The sequence below is a fragment of the Jaculus jaculus genome, chromosome 12 (assembly GCF_020740685.1).
Source record: "Jaculus jaculus isolate mJacJac1 chromosome 12, mJacJac1.mat.Y.cur, whole genome shotgun sequence".
Lineage (NCBI taxonomy): Eukaryota > Metazoa > Chordata > Mammalia > Rodentia > Dipodidae > Jaculus > Jaculus jaculus.
In genome coordinates, this window is record NC_059113.1 from 30,514,199 (window position 1) to 30,539,177 (window position 24,979).

A 24,979-nucleotide genomic window follows, 5' to 3' on the forward strand; every position below is an offset into this window, starting at 1 on the left:
TTTGGTCAGCTAGGCCAAATGAGCCAATGGGTGCAATAGTGGCATGTCTGTTATGGAGGAAACCAACAACTCTCTAATGGGACTGGAGGCCTCCTCCATGGTAGAGAATACATCCCTGATACTGAAAATCCATAATGGAGGAAGTCATGAGCCCTGGTGGTATAACACCTGCTGAGGTCTGGCTAAATGCATTTGCCATGCTCACCAAACTGTCCAGTAAGCACTTCTCTTAATGGTTATACCAACATATTAATGCTACTCTCACTTTTGGTTAGAGAAGTTTCTCTTTTCAGAAGGTGTGGTACCTCTGGGATGACTCAGAAGGCACCATAGCGCTGAGAAGAAGTGGCAGAGGAGTGCTCACCACTGAAACATCTCTATCACAGCCTCCAAGGCTCAGGGTGCATTGCGGAAGAGGTGGCAGAAAGAATGTAAGAGGCAAAGGAAGGATAGCACTCTTTACGATGCACTCTTCCAGACACAAAATGGCCTGGATACCCATGACCTTGAATTCCAGGTCAGCCTAGGCTAAAGCAAGACCCTACCTTACAAAACAAAAACAAACAAACAAAAAGACTGCCTAATCTCTAAGCATAAGGCCCAGTTATTTTCCTGTGATGATTTGATTCAGGTGTCCCACATAAACTTAGATGTTCTGAATGCTAGGTTTCCAGTTGATGGAGATTTGAGAATTAACCCCTCCCAGAGGCAGTGTACTGTTGGGAGTGGGCTTCTGGGTATTATAGCCAGTTTCCCCTTGCTAGTGTTTGGCACACTCTCCTGTTGCTATTGTCCACCTTATGTTGCAGGGGGTGATGTCCACCTTCTGCTCATGCCATTGTTTTCCCTTGCCATCGTGGAGCTTCCCTGCAAGTCTATAAGCCAAAATAAACCTTTTTCCCCACAGGCTGCTCTTGGTCAGGTGATTTCTGGCAGCAATACAAACCTGACTACAACATTTCCCAAAAGGTATTATTATATCTAGGATTCATTTCAACTCCAGGGATAAAATTCTTTTGGCTGATTCTATCAATGCTAGCCAGGCCCTTCCAATTCTTAGCACTAAAACACAACTTAGGGCCTATTAGTACTAACAGGTTACTCTTTAGAATCCAGAATAAATCCTTTTGGAATCCTGAACACAGCCTTGTGGCAGGAGAGTAGGAATGCATAGAGGGAGGCTTCAAAATGAACATATGGAAGGGGCTGGAGAGATGGCTTGGTGGTTAAGGTGTTTGCCTATAAAGCCAAAGGACCTTGGTTCAGTTCCCCAGGACCCACGTAAGCCAGATGCACAAGGTGGCTCATGTCTGTCGAGTTCGTTTGCAGCAGCTGGAGGCCAAGGCACACCCATTCTCTCTCTCTCTCTCTGTCACTTTATCTCTCGCTCTCTCAAATTAATTAATTAATTGAATAAAAAAAGATGAATATATGGAAGAAACCAGTTGGCAGAAAGATTGCAAATCCATCCTCAACTAGGCTTGCTTTCTTCCTTTTTTTTTTGGTGAGGTAGGGTCTCACTCTAGTCTAGGTGTGGTAGTTTTTTGGTTTTTTTGTTTGTTTTGTTTTTCTAGGTCTTGCTCTAGCCCAAGCTGCCATGGAATTCACTATGTAGTCTCAGGCTGGCCTTGAACTCACAGAGATCCTCCTACCTCAGCCTCCTGAGTGCTGGGATTAAAGGCGTGCACCACCATGCCCAGCTTTGATTCAGATGTTTTATTCAAGCTTGTAACTTGGGTCTCCAGCACCTGGCTGTCCAGCCTTCTGGCTGGAGGAGGTGTCACTGGGGTGGGCCCTGGGGTTCAGCACCAAGGTATATTTGGAAGTAGATATGATTTCTAGTGTTGGGACCCCTCCTCACGGAGGGACTCCAAATCTCGGGAATCGAGCAAAACCCCAAAGACTGACACTGACGCTTCTCGATGCAATGTAGCAAGAGGTGTTTATTGAAGTACCGGTGCACGGGGGGCTCAACACAGAGTCCTCACGCAGCAGGGGTGAAGAGCCTCGAATAGCAGCTTTACAGGGTTTATATAGGGAAAAACCACAGAGCTAGGGAGGGGTCTTGCTCAAGGGATTTTCCATATAGAGTGGATTCTGATTGGTGGAGTAAGCCACAGAGCTAGGGAGGGGGTCTTGCTTAAGGGACTTTCCATATAGAGTGGATTCTGATTGGTGGAGTCCACCTGGTGTTGCTTGGCTAGGCCAAAAGTGACCACAGGCAGGGTGGTGGCTTCCTGGGTTCCAGGAAACAGAGACAGGGTTCGGGAACTAGGCAATGGAGCAAGGTTCAAGAACAACAACAGTCGGTTAGATTCTCAGGGCAGGGGCTAACCAGAGATTACCATCTCAAAATGGTTGTTCTTTAGTCAATTTGAGGCAAGCAAGCAACGTTACAAAAGCTAAGAGGGCAGGTTAGCATTTTTTAACCTTACACTAGCACAAAGGTATACAGAGCAGTCTGAGCTCTTGTGTGGTCCCTGATGTTTATTGCCAGTTTTGTGCTTGCTGCTTTTGGATTTTGCTGGCTGATGATGGTTTCTTTCTGCTTATATGTATGGAAACAGCTTCTTCCACCACAGAGTGATGGAATTTCCCCTGGATCTGTAAACTTGAAATAAATTCCTTCCTCCTCTAAACTCTGCCTGGTTTGGATATTCACCCCAGCAATGTGAAGCTGATTACAACAGAAACTTGGTACCAGGAGTGGGGTGGTATTGTTGCATAATTAATCTGACCATATGGATTTTGGTCTTGAAAAACAAACAAACAAACAAATACAATTAAGACATCTAGGTAGCTGGACATAGTGGAACATGCCTTCAGTCCTAGCACTTGGGAGGCTGAAGTAGAAGAACCACTGTGAATTTTAGGTTAACCTAGAGCTACAGAGTGAGTTCTAGGACAGCCTGAACTAGAGCAAGACTTGGTCTTATCAAATACAACATAAAAGACTTCTAGGAGCATGTTATAATAAAGCAGTTCTTAATTTTTCTTTGTCAGTAGGTCAAGCACTTCCAAAATACAAATTCCTAGCCAGGCATGGTGGAGCACGCCTTTAATCCCAGCACTTGGGAGGCAGAGGTAGGAGGATTTCTGTGAGTTTGAGGCCACCCTGATAATACAGAGTGAATTTCAGGTCAGCCTGGCCTAGAGTGAGACCCTATCTCAAAAAACAAAAACAGCAGCAACAAAAAAACAAAACAAAACAAAAACAAAAATGAATTCTTATACACAGTGAGTACTGGACTTAAAAGGAACACTTACTGACCATGGCCAGCCTTGGGATAAGTTGACAGCATGCATTCAGCTAGGCAGGCAACAAACCATAGTGACACATGGAAAAAAAAAAAAAGGTTGTTGCAAATAAATTTTTACAACTCAGTTAGCTTGTACTGGACAGATTGCTTAGCGGTTAAGGTGTTTGCTGGCAAAACCTAACAACCTGGGTTTGATTTCCCCAGTACCCATGTAAAAAGCCAGATGCACAGTTGTGCATGCATCTGGAGTTAGTTTGCAGTGGTAGGAGGTCATGGCACCCCATTCTCTCTTTCTCTGTGTGTCTCGGAGAGAGAGAGCTGGGTGTTATGCTACACTCCTTTAAGCCCAGCACTTGGGAGGCAAAGGCAGAGGCAGAGGCAGAAGGATCACTATGAGTTTGAGGCCAGTTTGAGACTACTAAGTAAATTCAAGGTCATTCTAGTCTAGAGCGAGACCCTACCTTAAAAAAAAAAAAAAAAAAAAAAAAAACCAGACTTCATGAAGAATGTAGATATGTCTGTTTAGTTCAGGTGTTTCAGTTGTTTCAGAATGGATGTCTCATGATAAATCTGAGGGGACAATTTCATACTGTAAGGTGCTAATGTGTCCTGGATTGATTTCAGGGGCAGCCCTACTGGACTATGACAGTGCAGGCTGCCTAGACTCAAGCTGCTATTAAGAAACCTTGCCTCGCTTCCTTTCTCCCCAAGCTTCCCTTCCTTCACTGGTTCAGTGACTAGCACCTCGGTCCTCTTTCCTGGTCCAAGCAACTAGTGTCTGTCTTTTCCTTCCCTGGTTATGCAGGATAATTGGCTAATGAGCGAGCACTCCTCCCTACCACACACAAGCTGGCTGTCCCAAGAAGACTGGTACGTGGCTCTAGCTGAGCCAAGTTGTCATTCTTTTTTTCTCCTCCTCCTCTTGACTTACTGACTTTGAAATCGAGCTTTTCAGTGTGAGTGGGGACAGTAAGCTCTTCAAGTTGTTTAAGCTAACATCAGCAGGAGGCTCATGCAGTGAACTAACCTGATTTGTGATGAAGGAACAATGTGGAATCCTTGCTTCACCATTTCCACCCTAGCCAGCTGCAGAGGTGCCTCCTCCAGCCTTACCCAATCCATTCTTTTCAAGCTTTGACATGCCTTTCTTATCAGATTTCTCTTTGCCTTGTTTTTTCCATTTGGAAAGCTCTAGAATGAGTTTGGGTTCACAGTAATGGTTAACCTTACTCTCTTTCCTAACCAAATTATCTAAAACCAAGGATGACCTCATGTTGTAGTTACGTGATGATTTGGGTACTGCCACCATGGCTCAGTAGAGTGACTGGTGTCAAAAGCTGGAGGGCTGGAGAAATGGCTTAGCTGTTAAGACACTTGCCTGTGAAGACTAACGACCAGATCCCAGATGCACAAATGTGACGCAAGTGCAAGGTTGTACATGTGCACTAGATGCCACAAGCATCTGCTGTGTTTGACGCCCTGGCATGCCTATATATTGTCTCTTTCTCTCTCTTACATAAGTAAATAAATATATTTTTTTTAAATGAATACAGGGCTGGAGAGATGGCTTAGTGTTTAAAGCATTTGCCTGCAAAGCCAAAGGATTCCAGTTCAATTCTCCAGGACCCAAGTAAAGCAGATGCACAAGGGGGCGCATGCATCTGGAGTTCATTTGCAGTGGCTGGAGGCCCTGGCCCATTCTCTCCCTCTCCCTATATATATAAGGAAAGTGTACAAGAAAGGCAAAAGAGAACACTGGACTTGATCTCTACAGACATGAATGTCTTACTGAGAGAAAACAGCAAGTTTCCTCAGCTTTCCCTGGATGAAGGCTGAAGCACTGAACCAGGTTAGGGTGCGAGTTTATAGAGAGAATGCTAAGGAAAAGCCAGGCTGTACCAGGTGTAGTTAATAAGAAAATTATAGCTGTTTGTGTTCTTGTTCAGAATAGGCTTCTTCAGTCAGGAGTGTCTAAAGAAGGATACTCAGATGTTTCTGGTCCTTCAAGGCCATCTAGGCTGACTGGGAGTACATCAATCAGGAAAGGTGTCAAACTTAATGAGGCTGAATACCTCTGTTGTTTCTTTTATTGCCCTGAGCCTAGGGGATAATCATTAACTCTTTTTGTTTGTTTTCAAGGTAGGGTCTCACTCTAGTCTAGGCTGACCTGGAATTCACTAGTAGTCTCGGTGGCTTCGAACTCAAGGCAATCCTCCTACCTCTGCCTTCCGAGTGCTGTGGTGGCACACGCCTTTAAATCCCAGCACTCGGGAGGCAGAGGTAGGAAGATCGTCGTGAGTTCGAGGCCACCCTGAGACTACCTAGTAAATTCTAGGTCAGCAAGAGCCTACTTCGAAAACCAAAAACAAACAAACCAAAAAAGCATAATATAGACTTTATTCATGACTCCCTAACTTGGCCAAGCAGTCACTGTCGCCTTCCGTGCTCCCGTAAAGCCCTTAGGATCTTCCCGCCCCAACCCAAGGTGAGCAGCCGCGCCTCCCAGCGGGCCTGGCGGCCAGCGCGCACAGCCGCGCAGCCCACCGCTCCGGGACGCCTGGGGGCGGGGTCTTCCCGGACACGCCGTCTGATTGGTCCGCTGAGGGGGCGGTGCCAATCCGGGGGCGGGGCTCAGGGAGCGTCTAGTAAAGCTCCCTCCGCTGGGCGCCAAGTTCGGGTTCCGGGTGGACTCGGCCGGTCACGTGTTTGGGGTCCCTGTCCCCGTCCAGGTCGGCGAGTGTTGCGTCCTGCTGGGACGGTCGAGCCGCGGAGGCGTGGGGCCCCGGGCGTCGTCGGCTTCGAGTTGTGGGGTCGTTCCGGTAAGGTGTGCGGCCTCCGGTTTGAGGGACTTGGCGGCGGGCGATGCCGCGTGCTCCCCTCGCCCGGGGTGAGCCGGCCATCGGCGGTTAGCGCCTGGCCCGACGGCTGGGCAAGAGGCCGGCTTCGGCTGCCCGTGTCCGTCCCGTCGGTGCGAGGCGGGGGTCTCGTGGCTCACCGAGGGTAAAAAGGAGCTGCCTTGTTCTGAGCGCTGTTCTCATTGTACTGTTTTTTTTTTTGGGGGGGGGGTAGTGTTGGCGGAGTCGGAAGGGCTCATTGACTGTTTTCGAATTGAGGATACTCGTTCACTTTGCTCCTGCTGGGTGAGAGGGTTAGTGGGCTGAAAAGGCTTAGTGCCATTCTTAAATTCCAGCCCGGGGAGATGGAGGCAGGAAGATCAGAAGTTCTAAGCCACCCTGTGCTGCTATGTGAGACTGTCTCAGAACAAGTGCATGCTCCTAAAACTAGCTATGTAATCTCTATTGTCCTGTTGTTTCGGTGTTGTTTTTTTTTTTTAAGTTTATTTGCAGACAGAGAATGGGCGTGCCAGCCGCTAGATTCCTGTGCCACTTTGTGGTTTTGTGTGGGTATAGAAGAATCGAACCTGAATTGTTAAGCTTTGCAGGCATGCGCCTTTACCGCGGAGCTCTCTCTCCATCCCTTGCTTTTTTAGGGGGCTTGGGGTGGGGGAGAAGACAAGGTCTCATGTGGATCAGGTTGGCCTTGATCTTGCTTTGTAGCAAAGGATGACTTTGAATTTCCGATCGCCTGCGTCTTCTACCTTCCCAGTGCTAGAATTAAAGCTGTGCACCACCAGTACTGGTTAATGTGGGGCTGAGAATGAAGCCCAGGGTGTTGTGTATGCTAGACAACACTCTTACTAACTGAGCTACATCTCCAGCTCTATAATCTACCTTTGGTGTGCGCACAGGTCCCTGCTGTCTGCAGACTGTTCCTCATGATCTAGGAGACAAATGTTGCACTGCAGGATTCTTGGCCAAGTGCCCGTAGTTCAAGATTCTGAAAGTTAGGTGACCCTTGGACCTTTGAGGCAAGCACAGGCAAGATCCCTTTCTATCAGGCAGTTGTTGGTCTGAGAACAGTTTAGGTTCCTGTGGGATACAATTTTAAATTTCTTATTTGAGGGACCATGTGAAGGAGGTGGTTCAGAGCATGTCTCATGGTGTTGTATGACCATACACAAGGTAGCTGTTCGCCTCAGTGTCTTCCTGTGTAAAAGCAGAGAGCACAAAAATCCGTGTGTGAGACAGGTATTCTGTGAGGAAGTTGCTTCTGCAGCCCCTGCTTGGATTCACCGATGTGGCAAAGTCTCAGGTTAGATTCACACATATAGTCTGTAAATTACAGTTGGTCACCTTTCAAGTGACTCCTTACTGGATCTCTTTCCCTGGAGTTGTGAGCATTGTGCCACACATGGATGGCACTTCCACAGAAATATCAACAGTTGGGTGGCTGGACATTGCAGTGGGCTGGGCTCGGGTGCTCAGCAAAGAACAACACCCAGGCTTCTTTAATAACAATAAACTAATCACTGGTGTGGGTTTTGTTTTGTTTATTTTATTTTTTAAAGCAGTTTCACTCTAGACCAGGCTGACCTGGAGCTCACTCTATATAGCCCATGGAGATCCTTTCTATCTCATTCTCCCAAGTGCTGAGATTAAAGGTATGAGCCATTCTGCCCAACTGTTTCCTGCCCCCCTCCCCAAAGTAAGGTCTCACTCTAGCCCAGGCTGACCTGGAATTCACTACCTTAGTCTCAGGGTGGCCCTGAACTCATGGTGATCCTCCTACCTCTGCCTCCCGAGTGCCAGGATTAAAGGTGTGCGCTACCATGCCCAGCTTCTTTCTTTTTGACAGAAAAAGAGAGAAAGACAGATAGAGAAAGAATGGACTTTGTTTTATTTTTTGACATAGGGTCTCTAGCCCAGGCTGACCTGGAATTCCTCCTACCTTTGCCTCCTGAGTGCTGGAACTAAAGGTGTGCCCATGACACCCAGCTTGTTTTTGTTTTTAAATAATTTTTATTTATTTGCAAGCAGAGAGAGAAGAGAGACTGAATGGGAAAATGAACTTCAGACATATGTGCCACTTTCTTTGTATATCTGGCTTTATGTAGGTACTGGGGAATTAAACCCTGACTGTCGGGCTTTGCAAGCTGAGCTGTTTATTTAGTTATTTTAATTTAATTTTGTTTTTTTTCGAGGTAGAGTCTCACTCTAGTCCAGGCTGACCTGAAATTCACTATGTAGTCTCAGGGTGGCCTCAAACTCACAGAGATCTTCCTATCTCTACCTCCCGAGTGCTGGGACTAAAGGCATGCACCACCATGCCCAGCTTTTAGTATTATTATTATTTCTTAATTTTTTTTTGAGGTGGGGTCTCACTCTAGCTCAGGCCAACCTGGAATTCACTATGTAGTCTCAGGGTAGCCTTGAACTCATGACAATCCTCCTACCTCTGCCTCCCGAGTGTTGGGATTAAAGACGTGCACTACCATGCCTGACTCTTATTATTATTTTTTAAGATAATGTCTCCCTAGCCTAGGCTGCTGACCTGGAATTCACTTTGTAGTCTCATGGTGGCCTCAGACTAGCAGTGATCCTCTTACCTCTGCCTCCCAAGTGCTGGGATAAAGGCGTGCACCACGATGCCTGGCTCTTTTTTTTAAATTAATTAATTTTTTTTTTTTTTTGTTTTTTCGAGGTAGGGTCTCACTCTGGTCCAGGCTGACCAGGAATTAACTCTGTCATCTCAGGGTGGCCTTGAACTCATGGCAATCCTCCTACCTCTGCCTCCCAAGTGCTGGGATTAAAGGCGTGCGCCACCACTCCTATCTCTGCCTCCCAAGTGTCCGGCTTTTTTAAAATTTTATTTCTATTTATCTATATATTTGAGACAGAGAGAGATAGAGAGAATAGGCGCACCAGGTCTCTAGCCACTGCACATGAACTCCAGACACATAGACACATGCACCACCATGTGCATTTGGCTTATGTGGGACCTGGAGAATCAAACCTAGGTCCTTAGGCTTCACAGGCATGTGCCTTAACCACTCTTAAGCCATCTCTCCAGCCCCTCTTGTTTTTTTTTTTTTTTTTTTTAATTTTTATTTATTTGAGAGCGACAGACACAGAGAGAAAGACAGATAGAGGGAGAGAGAGAGAATGGGCGCGCCAGGGCTTCCGGCCTCTGCAAATGAACTCCAGACGCGTGCGCCCCGTTGTGCATCTGGCTAATGTGGGACCTGGGGAACCGAGCCTCGAACCGGGGTCCTTAGGCTTCACAGGCAAGTGCTTAACCACTAAGCCATCTCTCCAGCCCTGTTTTTTTTTTTTTTTTTTTTTTTTTGATACAGAGTCTCACTTCATTTGTAGCCTAGGCTCCCTTCATTTGTGGTAATCCTCCTGCTTCAATCTACTTTATGCTGGGGTGACAGGTGTCCAATTACATGCCCACTTTCCCCTGTGCTTTTGAGTATTGTTCTGAGTGTCAGTGACTGATGTCTCTGCTTCACAGCTGGCTTCAGAATGTCATCATCTCTGTCAGATGTGAGGAAGCTGAGACGCAGATGCCAGTAGATGGGGGTCACGCGTTAAAAGTTGGCAGTGTAGCTGGTGTGGTGACGCATGCTTTTTTAATCTCAGCACTAGGGAGGCAGAGGTAGGAAGATTGCTGTGAGTTCAAGGCCACCCTGAGACTATATAGGTAATTCCAGGTCAGCTTGGGCTGGAGTGAGACCCTACTTGGAAAAACAAAAACAAAACAAAAGGCAGTAAAGGATTTGAATCTAAAGCCATCTTTCTTTTAAAAAATATTTTATTTATTTATTTGTTGGAGAGAGGGAGAGGAAGGCACAGAGAGCATGGGTGTGCCAGGGCCTCTAGCCATTGTAAACAAACTCTAGATGCATGTGCCTTGTGCATGTGGCTTACATGGGTACTGGGGAATCGAACCTGGGTCCTTAGGCTTTACAAGCAAGTACCTTCACTGCTAGGCCATCTCTCCAGCCCCCAAAGCCTCCTTCCCTTTAACTCACACCTTGTGTATGTCCCTTGCCTATTGGAATAAGAAAATCTGAGGTGTCCATCTTATAACATACCCACCTGTTGTCTCACTGAATGATCTTGCTTTTCTCCCATTGGTTTTCCCTCGTTGTTAGACTTCACAGGTGGATTAGGAAATAGCTCAGGACCTAAGTTTCTGGAAAGCAGTTTGAAAGTGGAGAGATAGCAAGGTGAAAGCCTGACCTGCAGTGCTCTCTCTTTGGGCTGTGAGTCTTGGTGCCTGTGGCACTGCCTTGCTCTCCCAGCGTCAGCTTCATGAGCCTGCCCTCAACCTTCAGCCAGTCCACCTTCCTCCTCTCTCCTCAGTGCTTGTTTTTCCACCAGGGCTTGGCTCCCTTCCATTCTTGGGGTCGCAGTGCAGGTGCTCTCCTGGGACCGATGTGTGCTCTCTTTGTGGTGCTGGGTACTGAACACACAAGCACTCCACAACTGAGTGGTACCTTTCTCAACCCGTCACTCTAAGGCAGCCACACCATCTATAGCCCTTTATCATCACTGCCTAGAATTATCTTACATACTTCTTTCTGTTTGCTTTTTTGAGGTACAGTTTTGCTGTAGTCCAGGCTGACCTGGAATTCACTATGTAGTCTCAGGGTAGCCTTGAACTGACAGTGATCCTCCTATCTCTGCCTCCCAAGTGCTGGGATTAAAGGTGTGTGCCACCACTCCTGGCTTGTTTTCTTCTTTTTTAAAAAATATTTTTTAGAGCTGGGTGTGGTGGTGCACACCTTTAGACCCAGCACTTGGGAGGCAGAAGTAGGAGGACTGCTGTGAGTTCAAGGCTACCCTGAGACTACATAGTGAATTCCAGGTCAGCCTGAGCTAGAGTGAAACCCTACCTCAGAAAACAAAAACAACAAAACTTTTTTAAAGTTTTATTTATGAGGAGGGGGGAGGGAGGGAGGGAGAGGGGAAAAGAGAGAGTGGGCGTGCCAGGGCCACCAGCCACTGCAAATGAACTCCAGACACATGTGCCACCTCGTGAATCTGGCTTATGTGGGTACTGGGGAATCAACCTGGGTCCTTAGGCTTCAAAAGCAAGAGCCTTAACTGTTTAGTCATCTTTTCACCCCCTTATATGTAGCCCAGGTTTCTTTAGCCTCTGGAGCACATGTCACCATGCTCAGTACTGTCTTGTGTGTTTTTTGTTTACTTGTTTATAATCTATTTCTCATAAGTACAAGGACTCTTATTAGTTTTAGGAGTTTTGTTTTGCTTTTTGTTTCTTTAGAGATAGGGTCTCATAGAGCCCAGGGTGGTCTCAAACTTCTGACTTCTGTCTCCTTACTAAGTCCCAGGAATAGAGATATGCCTTACAACACCCAACTAGGTTCCATTTCATTAACCTTCATAGTTTTTTCTCCCTCTCTTTCTTTTTTTTGGTTGTTTTTTGAGGTAGTGTCTCACTCTAGTCCAGGCTGACCTGGAATTCACTATGTAGTCTCAGGGTGACCTCGAACTCACAGTGATCCTCCTACTTCTGCTTCCCAAGTGCTGGGATTAAAGGCGTGTTCCACCATGCCCAGCTTTAAAATATATATATATAATTTATTTACTTGAGATAGGGAAAGAGGCAGAGAGAGAGGGGTCGGAGTGCTCCAGGGCCTCTAGCCACTGCAAACAAACTACAGATGAATGTACCCCCTAGTGCATGTGGCTTATGTGAGTCCTGGAGAGTTGAAATGGAATCCTTTGGCTTTATAGGCAAATGGCCTTAACCGCTAAGTTACCTCTCTGGCCCCCAACCTTTGTATTCTTACTGTCTCGCTCTGTTCCTGGGCTGGGACATAGATGATGCTCAGTAAATATTAGTTGTCCCAATCGAACATGCTGGCCCATGCCTGTAATCCCAGAACTCAGCAGGATGGAGGATTGCTGTGTTCAAGGCCAGCCAAGGCTGCATAGTATGACCCTGTCAGAAAAATCATGGGCTGGAGAGATGGCTTAGCGATTAAGGGGTTTGCCTGCAAAGTCAAAGGACCCAGATTCGATTCCCCAGAACCCACGTAAGCCAGTTGCACAAGGGGGTGCATGTGTGTGGAGTTCGTTTGCAATGGCTGGAAGTCCTGATGTGCCCATTCATATTCTTTTTTTTTAAATATTTTGTTCATTTTTTATTTATTTTGAGAGTGACAGACAGAGAGAAAGACAGATCGAGGGAGAGAGAGAGAATGGGCGAGCCAGGGCTTCCAACCACTGCAAACGAACTCCAGATGCGTGCGCCCCCTTGTGCATCTGGCTACGTGGAACCTGGGGAACCAAGCCTCGAACTGGGGTCCTTAGGCTTCACAGGCAAGCGCTTAACCGCTAAGCCATCTCTCTAGCCCACCCATTCATATTCTTTCTCTTGCTCTCTCTCCCCCTGCCTATTTCTGTATCTCTCTCAAATGAATAAATAAAATATATAAATATATATAAAGACAACAAAAACAGGAAGCTGAAGAGCTGTCTCTGTGGATAAAGCGCTTACAGCCTAACTTGAGTACATGAAGTTCAGGTCTCTAGACCATATGGAAGCTGTGGTGGGCTTCTGTAATCCCAGTAAGCCGACAGTGAGAAGAGAGGTGAAGACAGAACAGTTTCCTAGATCGGCTAGCCTGGCCAGCTATGAGAGAGATCCTGCCTTAAAATGAGGTGGATGGTGAGGACCCACCAAAAGTTGTTCTCTGACCTCCATACTTGCACATGAGTTCCCACATGCTCATATGCACACACTAAATAAATAAATAAAACACATACACACAAACACACACACACATATATATACATTTTGCTTTGCTTTTTGAGGTAGGGTTTCACTCTAGCCCAGATTGACCTGGAATTCACTATGTACTCTTAGGGTGGCCTTGAACTCGCAGTGATCCTCCTACCTCTGCCTCCCACATGCTAGGAATGTGTCTGGAGTTCCTTTGCAGTGGCTAGAGGCTCTGGCACACCCATTTTTTCTCTCACTGAGATGAAAATAAAATATTTAAAAAAATAAATACTTGTTGAATGAATAAATGAATCCATTCTAGGCTAATTTCAGCAGAGTAGTGTGCTTACATTGCACAGGCTCAGTTTGATTGTAATGTAGAATCATCCTATGATCCAGTGATTCCACAAGTGGTCATATCCCTTAAGAAGTTTAAAAAGAAAAAAAAAGACGCAAGCTGGGAGTGGTGGTTCTTGCCTTTAATTGTAGCACTCTCGAGGCTGAGGTAGGAGAACTGAGTTCAAGGCCAGCCTGGCCTATGAGTGAGTTCCCGGTTAGCCTGGGTGTGGTAGTCAGTTTGTTGCTGGAATGAATCTCCAAACAGACACAGTTTGGGGGAGGAAGGAATTTATTTATTTTACTTTTTGTTTTATTTTTTTTTAAATTTTTTTTTGCTCATTTTTTATTGATTTATTTGAGAGCGACAGACACAGAGAGAAAGACAGGTAGAGGGAGAGAGAGAGAGAATGGGCGCGCCAGGGCTTCCAGCCTCTGCAAACGAACTCCAGACGCGTGCGCCCCCTTGTGCATCTGGCTAACGTGGGACCTGGGGAACTGAGCCTCGAACCGGGGTATTAGGCTTCACAGGCAAGCGCTTAACCGCTAAGCCATCTCTCCAGCCCACTTTTTGTTTTATTTTTTTTTTATTAACAACTTCCATGATTGTAAACAATATCCCATGGTAATGTCCTCCCACTTTCCCTTTTGAAACTCCATTCTCCATTATATCCCTTCCCCCTGTCAATCAGTCTTTTTTTTTTTTTTGATGTCATCATGTTTTCTTCCTATTATGACAGTCTTGTATAGGTAGTGTCAGGCATTGCAAGGTCATGGACATCCAGGCCATTTTGAGTCTAAAGGAGCATGTTGTAAGGAATCCTACCCTTCCTTTGGCTCTTACATGCTTTCCGCAATAGACCCTGAGCCTTGGAAGGTGTGATAGAGATATTGCAGTGCTGAGCACTCCTGTCACTTCTTTCCAGCACCATGTCACTTCTTTCCAGCACCATGATGCCTTCTGAGTCATCTCAACGTCACTGCCTTCTGAAAAGAGAAGATTCTTTACCAAAAGTGAGAATAGCATATGAGTCTGAACATTAAGAGAAGTCCTTACTGGGCAGTTTGGTGAGCATAGTACATACATTTAGCCAGACAGCAGCAGAGCACCCCTAGGGCTCATGACTACCCCTGTTGTAGGTTTTCACTATCAGGGATGTATTCCCTCCCATGGAGCGGACCTCCAGTCCAATTAGAGGGCAGTTTGGTTTCCACCATGATAGACATGCCACTGTTGCACCCATTGGCTCTTTTGGCCTGGCTGGCAAAATATAAAACGTGCCGTGTCCACTGTTGAGTATCTTCACTGGTGATTTCTCTCTCTCCCATTGAACTGTATGCAGAATGGAGGAAGGGATTTATTTCATCTGGAATTGTTTTGCAGTGGCTAGAGGCCCTGGCGTGCCCATGTGCTCACTTGCGCGCGCGCGTGCTCGCTTCCTCTCTCTCTCTCTCTCTCTCTCTCTGTTTCTTTTTCTCTCAAATAAATAAATTTTAAAAATAAAAAAGTAAGATAAGCTGGGCATGGTGATGCACGCCTTTAATCCCAGCACTTAATTTGGGAGGCAGAGGTAGGGGAATTGCCATGAGTTTGAGGCCACCCTGAGACTACAGAGTGAATTCCAAGTCAGCCTGGCTAGAGTGAGACCCTACCTCAAACAACAAAAAACAAACGAAAAAAAAAAACTTCTAGATTTTAAGAACAAACAGTGTTTGTTTTCCCTAAATAGAATATTAGCTAAAAGTGACATTTTCCTTTTGTGTCTTACAAGGCATATCATCTCAAGATCTTTCTTACTCTAAGAATGCCCAGGATATAATATAGGCCGAGAATCTTGAACTCTTTGAATAAATACAGCCTTTTTGTGGTTCAGGAAAAAAAGCTTATTTAGGACTCACGCAACTATGAGTAAAATAAGAGATGTACTACTACTACTAAGGGTTAAGAATTCCTGGGCTTGAGGGATCCTTGGTCCTGTGTGTTAATAGGAACAAAGTGGAAAACGCCACCTTGTAAAGTGAGCAGGAAGAGATTGCTGGGTTCAGGAGCCTAGGTTGCCACGCTGTCAACTCCCACCCTGGCCTTGGAAGGGAAGCACAGCTCACAAAGACTGTCGTGGGTCAGAAGAAGCATTGCATATGGGCAAACCGGCAGCACGATTTCGCTGAACAGAATGGGGGTGGGTGGGGTGGGGTGGAGGTGGTGATCTGTTTTTCCCAAGGCACAAGCTGACCTGAATGCCCCTTGTCAAGTGATAGAAAGTTTGCCTTCCAAAGAAGAGGTTTCCAAATGGACTTGAGTTCTTTGGTAGTTAAGAAATAGCTCTTCATGTTGTTAGGCACTGTGGAGCCCTTTATAGAACTAGGTCCTTTATAACCTTCAGTAGTTAATATTTGATAGAGGTGTTGATCTTTGGGATTCCAGGAGCAGAGGGCCCAGCTTGACTCTGGGGCTGATTTGTGGCTCCCACAGTAGGCCCATAGAGGTATTGGGATTGCCTGAATTCCAAGCTGTGTGGGAAGAAGAGATGGCATAGCCAAGTTCCTCAAGCACGTACCTGCGTCAGTGTTCTCCCCACGCCACAAGGCACAGGTGCTGCCGTTGCGGCTGAGAAGTGTGTTTGAGCCCAAGCACTTCTGCTCCAGTGCCCCTTAATGCTTGTGCCATGGCTGTGTGCCTGATGATTTCATGTTTGTGTGAAAGTGACTGCTTTGAGAGCTCCTAATAGGAATTTCCTGGTCAAAGATAACTGACAGTTCCTTTGTCTAGCTCTGTCAGAGAGAAGAGGAGCCCTGTGGTCTGGGACCACTTAGGTTGTTCAGCCCATTATTTGTATATGATGTGCCTCTTGGAGAATGTGCTTTCCTTTCATGACCACCTCTTTCTTTTTTTTTATTTTTTAAAAATTTAATTATTTATTTGAGAGAGAAAGAGATTGAGAAAGTATGGGCATACCAAGGCCTCCAGCCACTGCAAACAAACTCCAGACTCATGTGCCACCTTGCACATCTGGCTTACATGGGTTGTGGGGAATTGAACCTGGGTTCTTTGGCTTTGCAGGCAAATATCTTAAGCCATCTCTTCAGCCCATGATCACCTGTTTCAATGTAGGTATCTGCTCCTCCAAAAGGCCTTCTTTCCTGACATCTATTATCCTAGCACTGAGGTCTTCACCCATTTGGGCCTTATGCAACCAGTGCTTGTGTTGGTGAGTGGTCTGTCTTCCCACATATATCCCTCAAAAGGCAGGGCTCCAGTCGGACTTGTTCACCGTGGACCCAAAATGTGATAATTCATGCAAGTTTCCATGCAAATGTCCTCAAATTGATGGAAAAGGACAGATGAGCTAACAACCATTGCTTAAAGGAAGGCCTTCTCTGAATGTTTAAACTTCTACCTCAGAGTTGCTGTGTAGCTCTGGACTAAAGACACTTCTGATCTCATTTTCACTACTAAAAACATGACAAAAATGAGCACATTGAAGTGATACCCAGAGTTCAATGACATGACTGGAATTCAATATCTAGAAGAGGAGGTGTTTTTTTTTTTTTTTTTTTTTTAGAGGTAGGGTCTCACTCTAGCCCAGGCTCACTGGAATTCATTGTGTAGTCTCAGGGTGACCTTGAACTCAAGGTGATCCTTCTAGCTCTGCCTCCTGAGTGCTGGGATTAAAGGCGTGCGCCACCACTCCCGGCTTAGAAGAGGAGTTTCTTGCACAAAACTCCCATGTGCACTCTAGAGTCTTAAGAGAAGTGGATACTGATGGAAGAGTGCTATACTTGCATCATAGTAGCCAGGTCTGGCAGTTGCTGTCTGCAATCCCAGCACGTGGGAGGTGGAGGCAGGAGACCAGGAGTTCAAGGTGAGCCTCAGCCACATAGCCAGTTTGAAGCCAAACTGGACTACATGAGACCCTGCCTTTAAAATATATACATAGGGGCCGGGCATGGTAGCGCATGCCTTTAATCCCAACACTCAGGAAGCAGGAAAAACAGAAACAGCACTAAGTCCTTCCCTTCCAAGACCTTTGTCTAATTGGGAAAAAGGGGAGTGTCAGAGGGGGCTCTTCTGGGTTTGGTGTAGTTGCCTGGAGAGGCCTGGTGGGGGAGGCTCTGGTGGACAGCATTGGAAGAGGTTTGGAAAGGAGCCACAGATTTGCACAGTGTTTTTACAACAGATGCTGTTCTTTCCCTATAGAAAAGTTGCAAAGGGGGCTGTAGAGATTTCTTAGTGGTTAAGCTGCTTGTCTGTGAAGCCTACGGACCTATGTTTGACTCTCTTGGATCCACAAGGTACCACAAGCATGCAAGCACATGTGCACAAGGTGGTGCACGTCTTGAAGTTCCATCGCAGTGGCTGGAGGCCCTGGAACACCAATTCTGTCTCTCTCTCTCTTTCATAAAAAAGAAAAAGTTGAAAAAGTGTGTCAGCAATCCAGAAGAGCTTTCTGGTTTCTCTGCGGATTGCTGGGGTTGATGCTTTTTTTTTTTTTTTTTTTAAGGCAACTTTGAACCAGTGCAATGGCAACATCAGTCAATGGAGCCCACAAGGATGCTGCCTTGTGGTCCTCCCATCATAAGATGCTGACTCAGCCCCTCAAGGACAGTGACAGCGAGGTGAGATTTGTGACATTTTCACATATGTTTTCATTGGAGGCTTCGTTTGGGTCTCTGCAGGTTTTTTGTTTTTTCTTCTTTTGTGTGTGTCATGGGGGGTGGGGGGGAGGCGGGACCTCATCTGTGCTAGGCATGTCCTCTCCCACTGTGCTGCCCCCTCGGCCCCTAGATCACTAGTTGCAATCCTGAATTAACTTTATTACATATAGACAGCCTTGCATTTACTGTAAGAGTACCAGATTGTGGGCTAGGGTGTTGCTCAGTGGTGGAGCACTTGCCTAGAATCCATAAGGCCCGGGGTCTCATTTCTAGCACCAAAAGGGGGGGGGGGAGGTGGCAGATTGAGAGGCTAAAAGTCCCCTGAGGGTAATTGTCATTATTTTGAGTTTGTAGAGGAGAGAGCATGTGTTGGGTGCTATGGAGGAAAGTTGGAGGAGGCTGATCTTTCCCTTAGAGTGCACAGCAAGTATCTGCTTGGATGTATAGAAGCAACTTTAGTTTTTTATAGCAGTTTTATCAAGATACTTTTCACTTATCATACAATTGACTAATTTTTAGCATACAGATGATTCTCAGCACCCTGATAAGCATGTCATAGGTTGAAAATATCACCAAAGCGCATTGAATGCACTACTTCTCACCTGCCACACATCTTGTAGATTCTTGAGTGCTTCTTGCTCTTGTGAGAGTGGGGCTGACTGGGCGCTGTGGTTTGCTGCTGCTGCTGCCAACATCAGAAGAGAGGCTCAGACCACGTCCAGCCCAGGAGATCCATGTTCAGAACTGGAAGTATGGTTTCTGCTGAATGCATTGCACTTTCCACCACCATAAAGTTAGGGAACATCAATACTCAATATCAGTTTTAGAATATTTTTGTCCCCAAGAACGCATCAGCAATCACCTCGTCCTTCCCAGATTTCCATCCCTGGGCAACCACTAATGGACTTTATGTTTTCCTGGGTTTGCTAAAGAAGAATAAAGTTTAGGGAGGCAGGAACTTGGTAAAATGTAAGGATAGAATTCAAAATTCAGATACTAAATCATGTTGTTTTATTTAAGTCTTTTTTTTTTTTTTTTTTTTGAGGTAGGGTCTCATTCTTGCCCAGGGTGACCTTAAACTTACTCTGTAGTCCCAGGCTGACCTGAAACTCACAGCTTAATTCATTTTTGTTGTTGCTTTTTTTTCTTTTGTGGCAGGGACTCACATGTAGCCCAGGCTGACCTCAAACTTGCTGTGTATCTGAGGATAACCTTAAACTTCTGATTCTCCTGCTTTTACATCCTGGATGATTATAGGCTTCTTCTACCACTCTGCCCATGGTAGGCATGCACAGTGTCAGCCTCCTGTCTGTTTTCTTCTTACAAGGTTTACGACATCATTAAAAAGGAGAGTAACCGGCAGAGGGTTGGATTGGAACTGATTGCCTCAGAGAATTTTGCTAGCCGAGCTGTATTGGAGGCCCTGGGCTCTTGCTTAAATAACAAATACTCTGAGGGATACCCAGGCCAGAGGTAAGGAAGTGTCCTCAAAGTACCGCTCTGATATAGTTTTGTTTGGTTTTTTGTTTGTTTGGTTGGTTGTTTTCAAGGTAGGGTCTCATTCTAGTCCAGGCTGACCTGGAATTGGCAGTGACCCTGCTACCTCAGCCCCCCCAGTGCTGAGACTGTAAGTGTGCACTACCATGCCTGGCCCAGCTGTGTTGTTTATTGTTCTTTTGTTTTGAGACAGTCTTGTTGTGTCGCCCAGGGTGGCCTTGAGCTCTAATTGTCCTGCTAGGTACTGAGATTACAGGTATGTGCTACTATGTCTGGATTTTTTTATTTCTTATTTCTTTAGATTTTATTTATGAGCATGCATTCAAATGTGTGACGCCAGAGTGACTTACCACTGCAAACAAATGCCTGTGCCTTTTGTTCTTGTTTTTGTTTTTTCCAGGTACGGTCTTGCTCTAGCCCAGGCTGACCTGGGATTCCCTATGTAGCCTCAGGCTGGCCTTGAATTCACAGCCTCCCAAATTGGGGTTAAAGGCATGTGCCACCACCTTTTGGTGGGTTTTTTTTTTGTTTTGTTTTGTTTTTGGAGGTAGGGTTTCACTGTAGTCTAGGTTGACCCGCAGTTCACTATGTAGTCTCAGGCTGGCCTCTAACTCTTGGTGATCCTCTTGTCTCTGCCTCCTGAGTGCTGGGATTAAAGGCATGCACCACCACGCCAGGCCTTGTTTTGTTTTTTTAGGCTGGGTCTCATTCTAGCCCAGGCTGACCTGAAACTCACTCTTTAGCCCCAGGCTAGCCTTGAATTCATGATGATTCTCCTATCTCTGCCTCCCAAGGGCTGGGATCAAAGTTTTGCTGTGTGTCCCTCTGTACCTTGTTGTGTAACTGAGGTTGCCTGAAAACTTGTGATCCTCCTGCCTCTGCCTTCTGAGTGCTGGGACTGTATGTGGGGATATGCCACTCTACCCAGCTTTTTTTTCTTTTTAAATTATTTATTTGAGAGGGAAAGTAGCAGGGAGAGAGAGAGAGAGAGAAAATGGGCACAACAGGGCATCCAGCTGCTGCAAACAAACTGTAGACGTGTGTACCACCTTGTGTATCTGGCTTATGTGGGTCCTGGGGAATTGAACCTGGGTCCTTCAGCTTTGTAGGCAAGTGCCTTAATCGCTAAGCCATCTCTCCAGCCCTTTTTTTTTTTTTTTTAAATAATATTCCAGGTCAGCCTGGGTTAGTGTGAGACTCTACCTTGAAAAACCAAAATAAATAAATAAATAAAAATTAAAAAAAATATTTCAGAGAGGAGACAGGCAGATAGAAAGAATGGGGTACACCATTCTCTAATAGTAGCCTCTAGCCACTGCACACTAACTCTAAACACATGCACCACTTTATGCATCTGGTTCTATGTGGGTACTGGGGAATCAAGCCCGGGTCCTTTAGTTTTACAGGCAAAGTGCCTTAACCACTAAGCCATCTCTCCAGCCCTGTTTTTACTTTTTTTTTATTTTAAATTTTTTTGTTTATTTTCATTTATTTGAGAGCGACAACAGAGAAAGAGGCAGAGAGAGAGAGAGAGAGAGAGAGAGAGAGAGGAAAAAATGGGCACACCATGGCCTCCAGCCACTGCAAATGAACTCCAGATGCCTGTACCCCCTTGTGCATCTGGCTAACGTGGGTCTTGGGGAATCGAGCCTTGAACTGGGGTCCATAGGCTTCACAGGCAAGCGCTTAACCACTAAGCCATCTCTCCAGCCCTGCTTTTACTTTTTTACATTGTTATCAGGCAAAGAAAAACAGACATTGGGTCCTGAGATTTCATTAAAGCCCACTGTAGTAGTCTGAGGGTCAAGTTGAAGGCCTTGTTTTGTTTTTTTTTTTCCCCACTGTGGATAACTGTTTAGGTGTGCTTTCACAGTTAACATTTCAATGGATCTTCATAGCAGCTTTAGGACAAAAGTCACTCACTTCCCTCCACCATGCGTTGCCCACCCATAAGCACCTTTAGCCTCTAGGTACAGAGTTTTGAAGTGGCCCCTGCTTTTCTCTCCACAGGTATTATGGTGGGAACGAGTTCATTGATGAGCTGGAGGTGCTGTGTCAGAAGCGTGCACTGCAGGCCTATCATCTGGACCCTCAACACTGGGGGGTCAATGTCCAGCCTTATTCAGGTGATTGCCACATCCAGATAGGCCCATGCAACTCATTAGGCACAGTTCCAAGGGCTGACATTCACCAACAGGAGTCCTGAGAAAGGCTTCTTATAAAGAGCAGGAGAAATAAGTCAAACTCACTAGAAGTGCCTTTTTCCCCATTGGCCCTTGGCTCCTGGCTCCACATCTCCTTCCCAGGCAGCACTATCCCTGGAACTGAACTTACTCTCAATGCCACTTGGTAAAAGGTCACCTCCCAGGGCTCAGGGTAGATAATGTTGATGGCCAGGTGTGTTCTTGCCACTCTAGTGTGACTGTCTAGTAGCCACACACCTGGATCCACTCAGTGTGTCCTGGGAAATAATCATGGCTCTTCTCACCTCCCTGTTTCAGGCTCCCCTGCAAACTTTGCTGTGTATACTGCCCTAGTGGAGCCCCATGGGCGCATCATGGGCCTGGACCTGCCTGATGGAGGCCACCTGACTCATGGGTTCATGACAGACAAGAAGAAAATTTCTGCCACATCCATCTTCTTTGAATCTATGCCCTATAAGGTAGGAGTGTGTGTTTCTCCAGAGCTTTCTTTTCTCAGGAGGCCTGCAGTGTTGGCAGCACCTTTCAGGATAAGTAATCTAATTCTGCAGCACTGCCAGCTTTAGTTCTGGGTATTAGGAGCTATTCCTGTGCTCCAGTGCCCAATTTTGTCATATACTGTGCTGGCTGCAGCCTGATAGGCCGTGATGGTGCCTCCCTGTGGTGGCCAGTGGAATGCAGAGTGGCAGGGCCAGGATGGGCTGGCTAGGGCCCAGGAGGAGGTACAGCTTGGCTGCTGCAGGGCTACTGTGAGCACTTACCTTGATGGCCAGGGAGGAGGAACTCGGAATAACTGGCCACTGCCCAGTTTCTTAGGCCTGCCTGGGCTGCTTTCTACCTAGACTTCCCCAGACGATCTGCTTCTGTCTTTAGTTCCTGAGCGTTGCCACAGGACTCTTGACAGCTGCTCTCTGAAGGTCCCTGTGTTGCTTTTCTCTGCGGAGCAAGAGCAACCCGCCCTTTATTGTGCTTCCAGCTCACTCCTCTTCATAATAACCTGGCCTAATAAGCTTGGTAACCTGTGAATACTTCAAACTGCTGTTGTTTTTTTAATTTTATCTTTATATTTGAGAGAATGAAAGGCAGATGTGTGTGTATAAGAGAGCACGCCAGGGCCTTCAGCTGCTACAAACGAACTCCAGATGTATGTGCCACTTTCTTCATCTGGCTTACATGGGACCTGGGTAATCAAACCATGATCCTTTGGCTTTGCAGGCAAATGTCTTAACTGCTTAGCCATTTCTCCAGCCCCTGCTGTTTTGTTTTCTGAGTCAGGGTCTTACTCTGTAGCCCAGGCTGGTTTCAAACTCATAGCAATATTCCTGCCTCTGTGTCCTGAGTACTGGAATTACAGGTGGGAGCTGTTATACTTGATTTTGTCTTAATTTTCAAGATCAAAAAAATTTTTAATTTTTAAAAGATTTCTAGGTTGGGCTGGAGAGATGGCTTAGCGGTTAAGTGCTTGCCTGTGAAGCCTAAGGATCCTGGTTCGAGGCTCGATTCCACAAGACCCACTTCAGTCAGATGCACAAGGGGGCGCATGCATCTGGAGTTCGTTTGCAGTGGCTGGAGGCCTTGGTGTGCCCATTCTCTCTCTACCTACCTCTTTCTGTCTGTTGCTCTCAAATAAATAAATAAAAATGAACAAAAAAATAATTCTAGGTTGGAAAGATGGGTTAGCAGTTAAGAACTTGACTGCCAAGCCAAAGGACCCAGGTTCAATTCCTTAGAACTCACATAAAACCAGCACAAGGTGGCCTATGCATCTGGAGTTTGTTTGCAGTAGCTAGAGGTTCTGGTACACCCATTCTGTGCCTCTTACTCTCTCTCAAAAAAAAAAACTGCAAATGAATTCCAGATGCTTGTACCATCTTGTGCATCTGGCTTATGTGGGTAGTATGGAATCAAACCTGGGTTCTTAGGATTCTCAGGCAAGTGCCCTAACTGCTAAGCCATCTCTCCAGCCCAGGAAGTGTTTTTAATTGCTCCAACCCTTTAAACAAAATTTCTTTTCTTTTTTTTTTTCTTTTTTTTTTTTTTGAGGTAGGGTCTCACTCTAGTTCAGGCTGACCTGGAATTCACTATGTAGTCTCAAGGTGGCCTTGAACTCATGGCAATCCTCCTACCTCTGCTTCCCGAGTGCTGGGATTAAAGGGGTGCACCACCACTCCCGGCTAAAAAAAATTTTTTTTTACCCGCCTTCCATGTGCCAGGAGTTCTCTGTACTTCTCTTAATCTAACAGTGTCTCTAAACCTTTTTAAAAAATTAGGGGCTGGAGAGATGGTTGAGCACTTAAGCGCTTGCCTGTGAAGCCTAAGGACCCTAGTTCAAGGCTTGATTACCCAGGACCCACGAAAGCCAGATGCACAAGGTGGCACATGTATCTGGAGTTCATTTGCAGTGGCTGAGGGCCCTGATGTGCCCGTTCTGTCTATATCTGTCTGCCTCTTTCTCTCTCTCTCTCTCTGTTGCTCTCAAATACATAAATATAAATAAAAAATAAAGTAGGCTGTGTGTGGTGGTGAACATCTTTAATCCCAGTACAGCCATACTGGGAGTGAATAGGGTCCTTTTTTCTTCTTTCCTAATCTTTACTTTTTTTTTTTTTTTTTTTTTTTCCTTCTTGCCTCAAGGGACTTAGAATGGAAGTGGTGTTAACTGGCAGTTTTGTGCCTGAAGATAACAGAATTTAGGATTGTGCATCATGAGGGAGTCTATTGTCTATTGAGAGCATTTTTACTTTTTTTGTATGGATGGAACCCAGGGCATCTTATATGCTCAGCAAGTATTATATTACTGAGCTACATAACCAGTTCTTCTTTTACTTTTTTTTTTCCTTAAGGTAGGGTTTCACTCTTTCACTCTAGCTCAGATTGAGCTGGATTTCACTATGTAGTCTCAGGATGGAGTTGAACTCACAGCAGTCCTCCTACCTCTGCCTCCCAGTGTGCTGGGGTTAAAGGTGAGTGCCACCACGCCTGGCTTTTTTTTTTTTTAAAGAGAGTGAGAGAGAGAGAATTGGTGTGCCAGGGCCTTAGCTACTGAAATTGAAATCCAGACTCTTGTGCCACCTAGTGCACATGTGCAGCTTTGCGCTTGCATCTGGCTTACGTGGGATCTGGAGACAGATCAAACGGGTACTTAGGCTTTGCAGGCAAGTGTCTTAACCCCCAAGCCATCTCTCCAGCCCCACGTGGGCTTTTTTGTTCTTCCTTGTCATGGGTGTGGCAAGTGTTCCTCTTCACCTTGAGGTCCCTTGGAGGGCTTCCCCAGGCTTGTGTGATTCTTGGCCCTCTACACTCCTTGTGCAGGCTGAAAACAGTGCCCTGCCTCAGATCTTAGACTGGATCATGGCAGGTACAGGGGCTTAAAGTGGGTGGGCAGGAGGCTTCATGCATCGAAAGGAAGCAGCTGAGCCTGTTTTCCTGATC

General features: G+C 46.0%; 1 protein-coding gene across 1 annotated transcript in view; it reads left to right on the plus strand.

The window, feature by feature from the left end:
* The first annotated feature begins 5,902 nt into the window (after nt 1-5,902).
* Shmt1 (serine hydroxymethyltransferase 1) overlaps nt 5,903-24,979 on the plus strand; it is a 30,353-nt gene continuing 11,276 nt past the window's right edge. Inside the window, exons 1-5 of the mRNA XM_004669031.2 lie at nt 5,903-6,079; nt 17,696-17,810; nt 19,177-19,322; nt 21,357-21,472; nt 21,848-22,008. Coding sequence (XP_004669088.2) covers nt 17,715-17,810; nt 19,177-19,322; nt 21,357-21,472; nt 21,848-22,008 — 519 coding nt within the window. The 5' untranslated portion in view covers nt 5,903-6,079; nt 17,696-17,714. The remainder of the gene's footprint in view (nt 6,080-17,695; nt 17,811-19,176; nt 19,323-21,356; nt 21,473-21,847; nt 22,009-24,979) is intronic.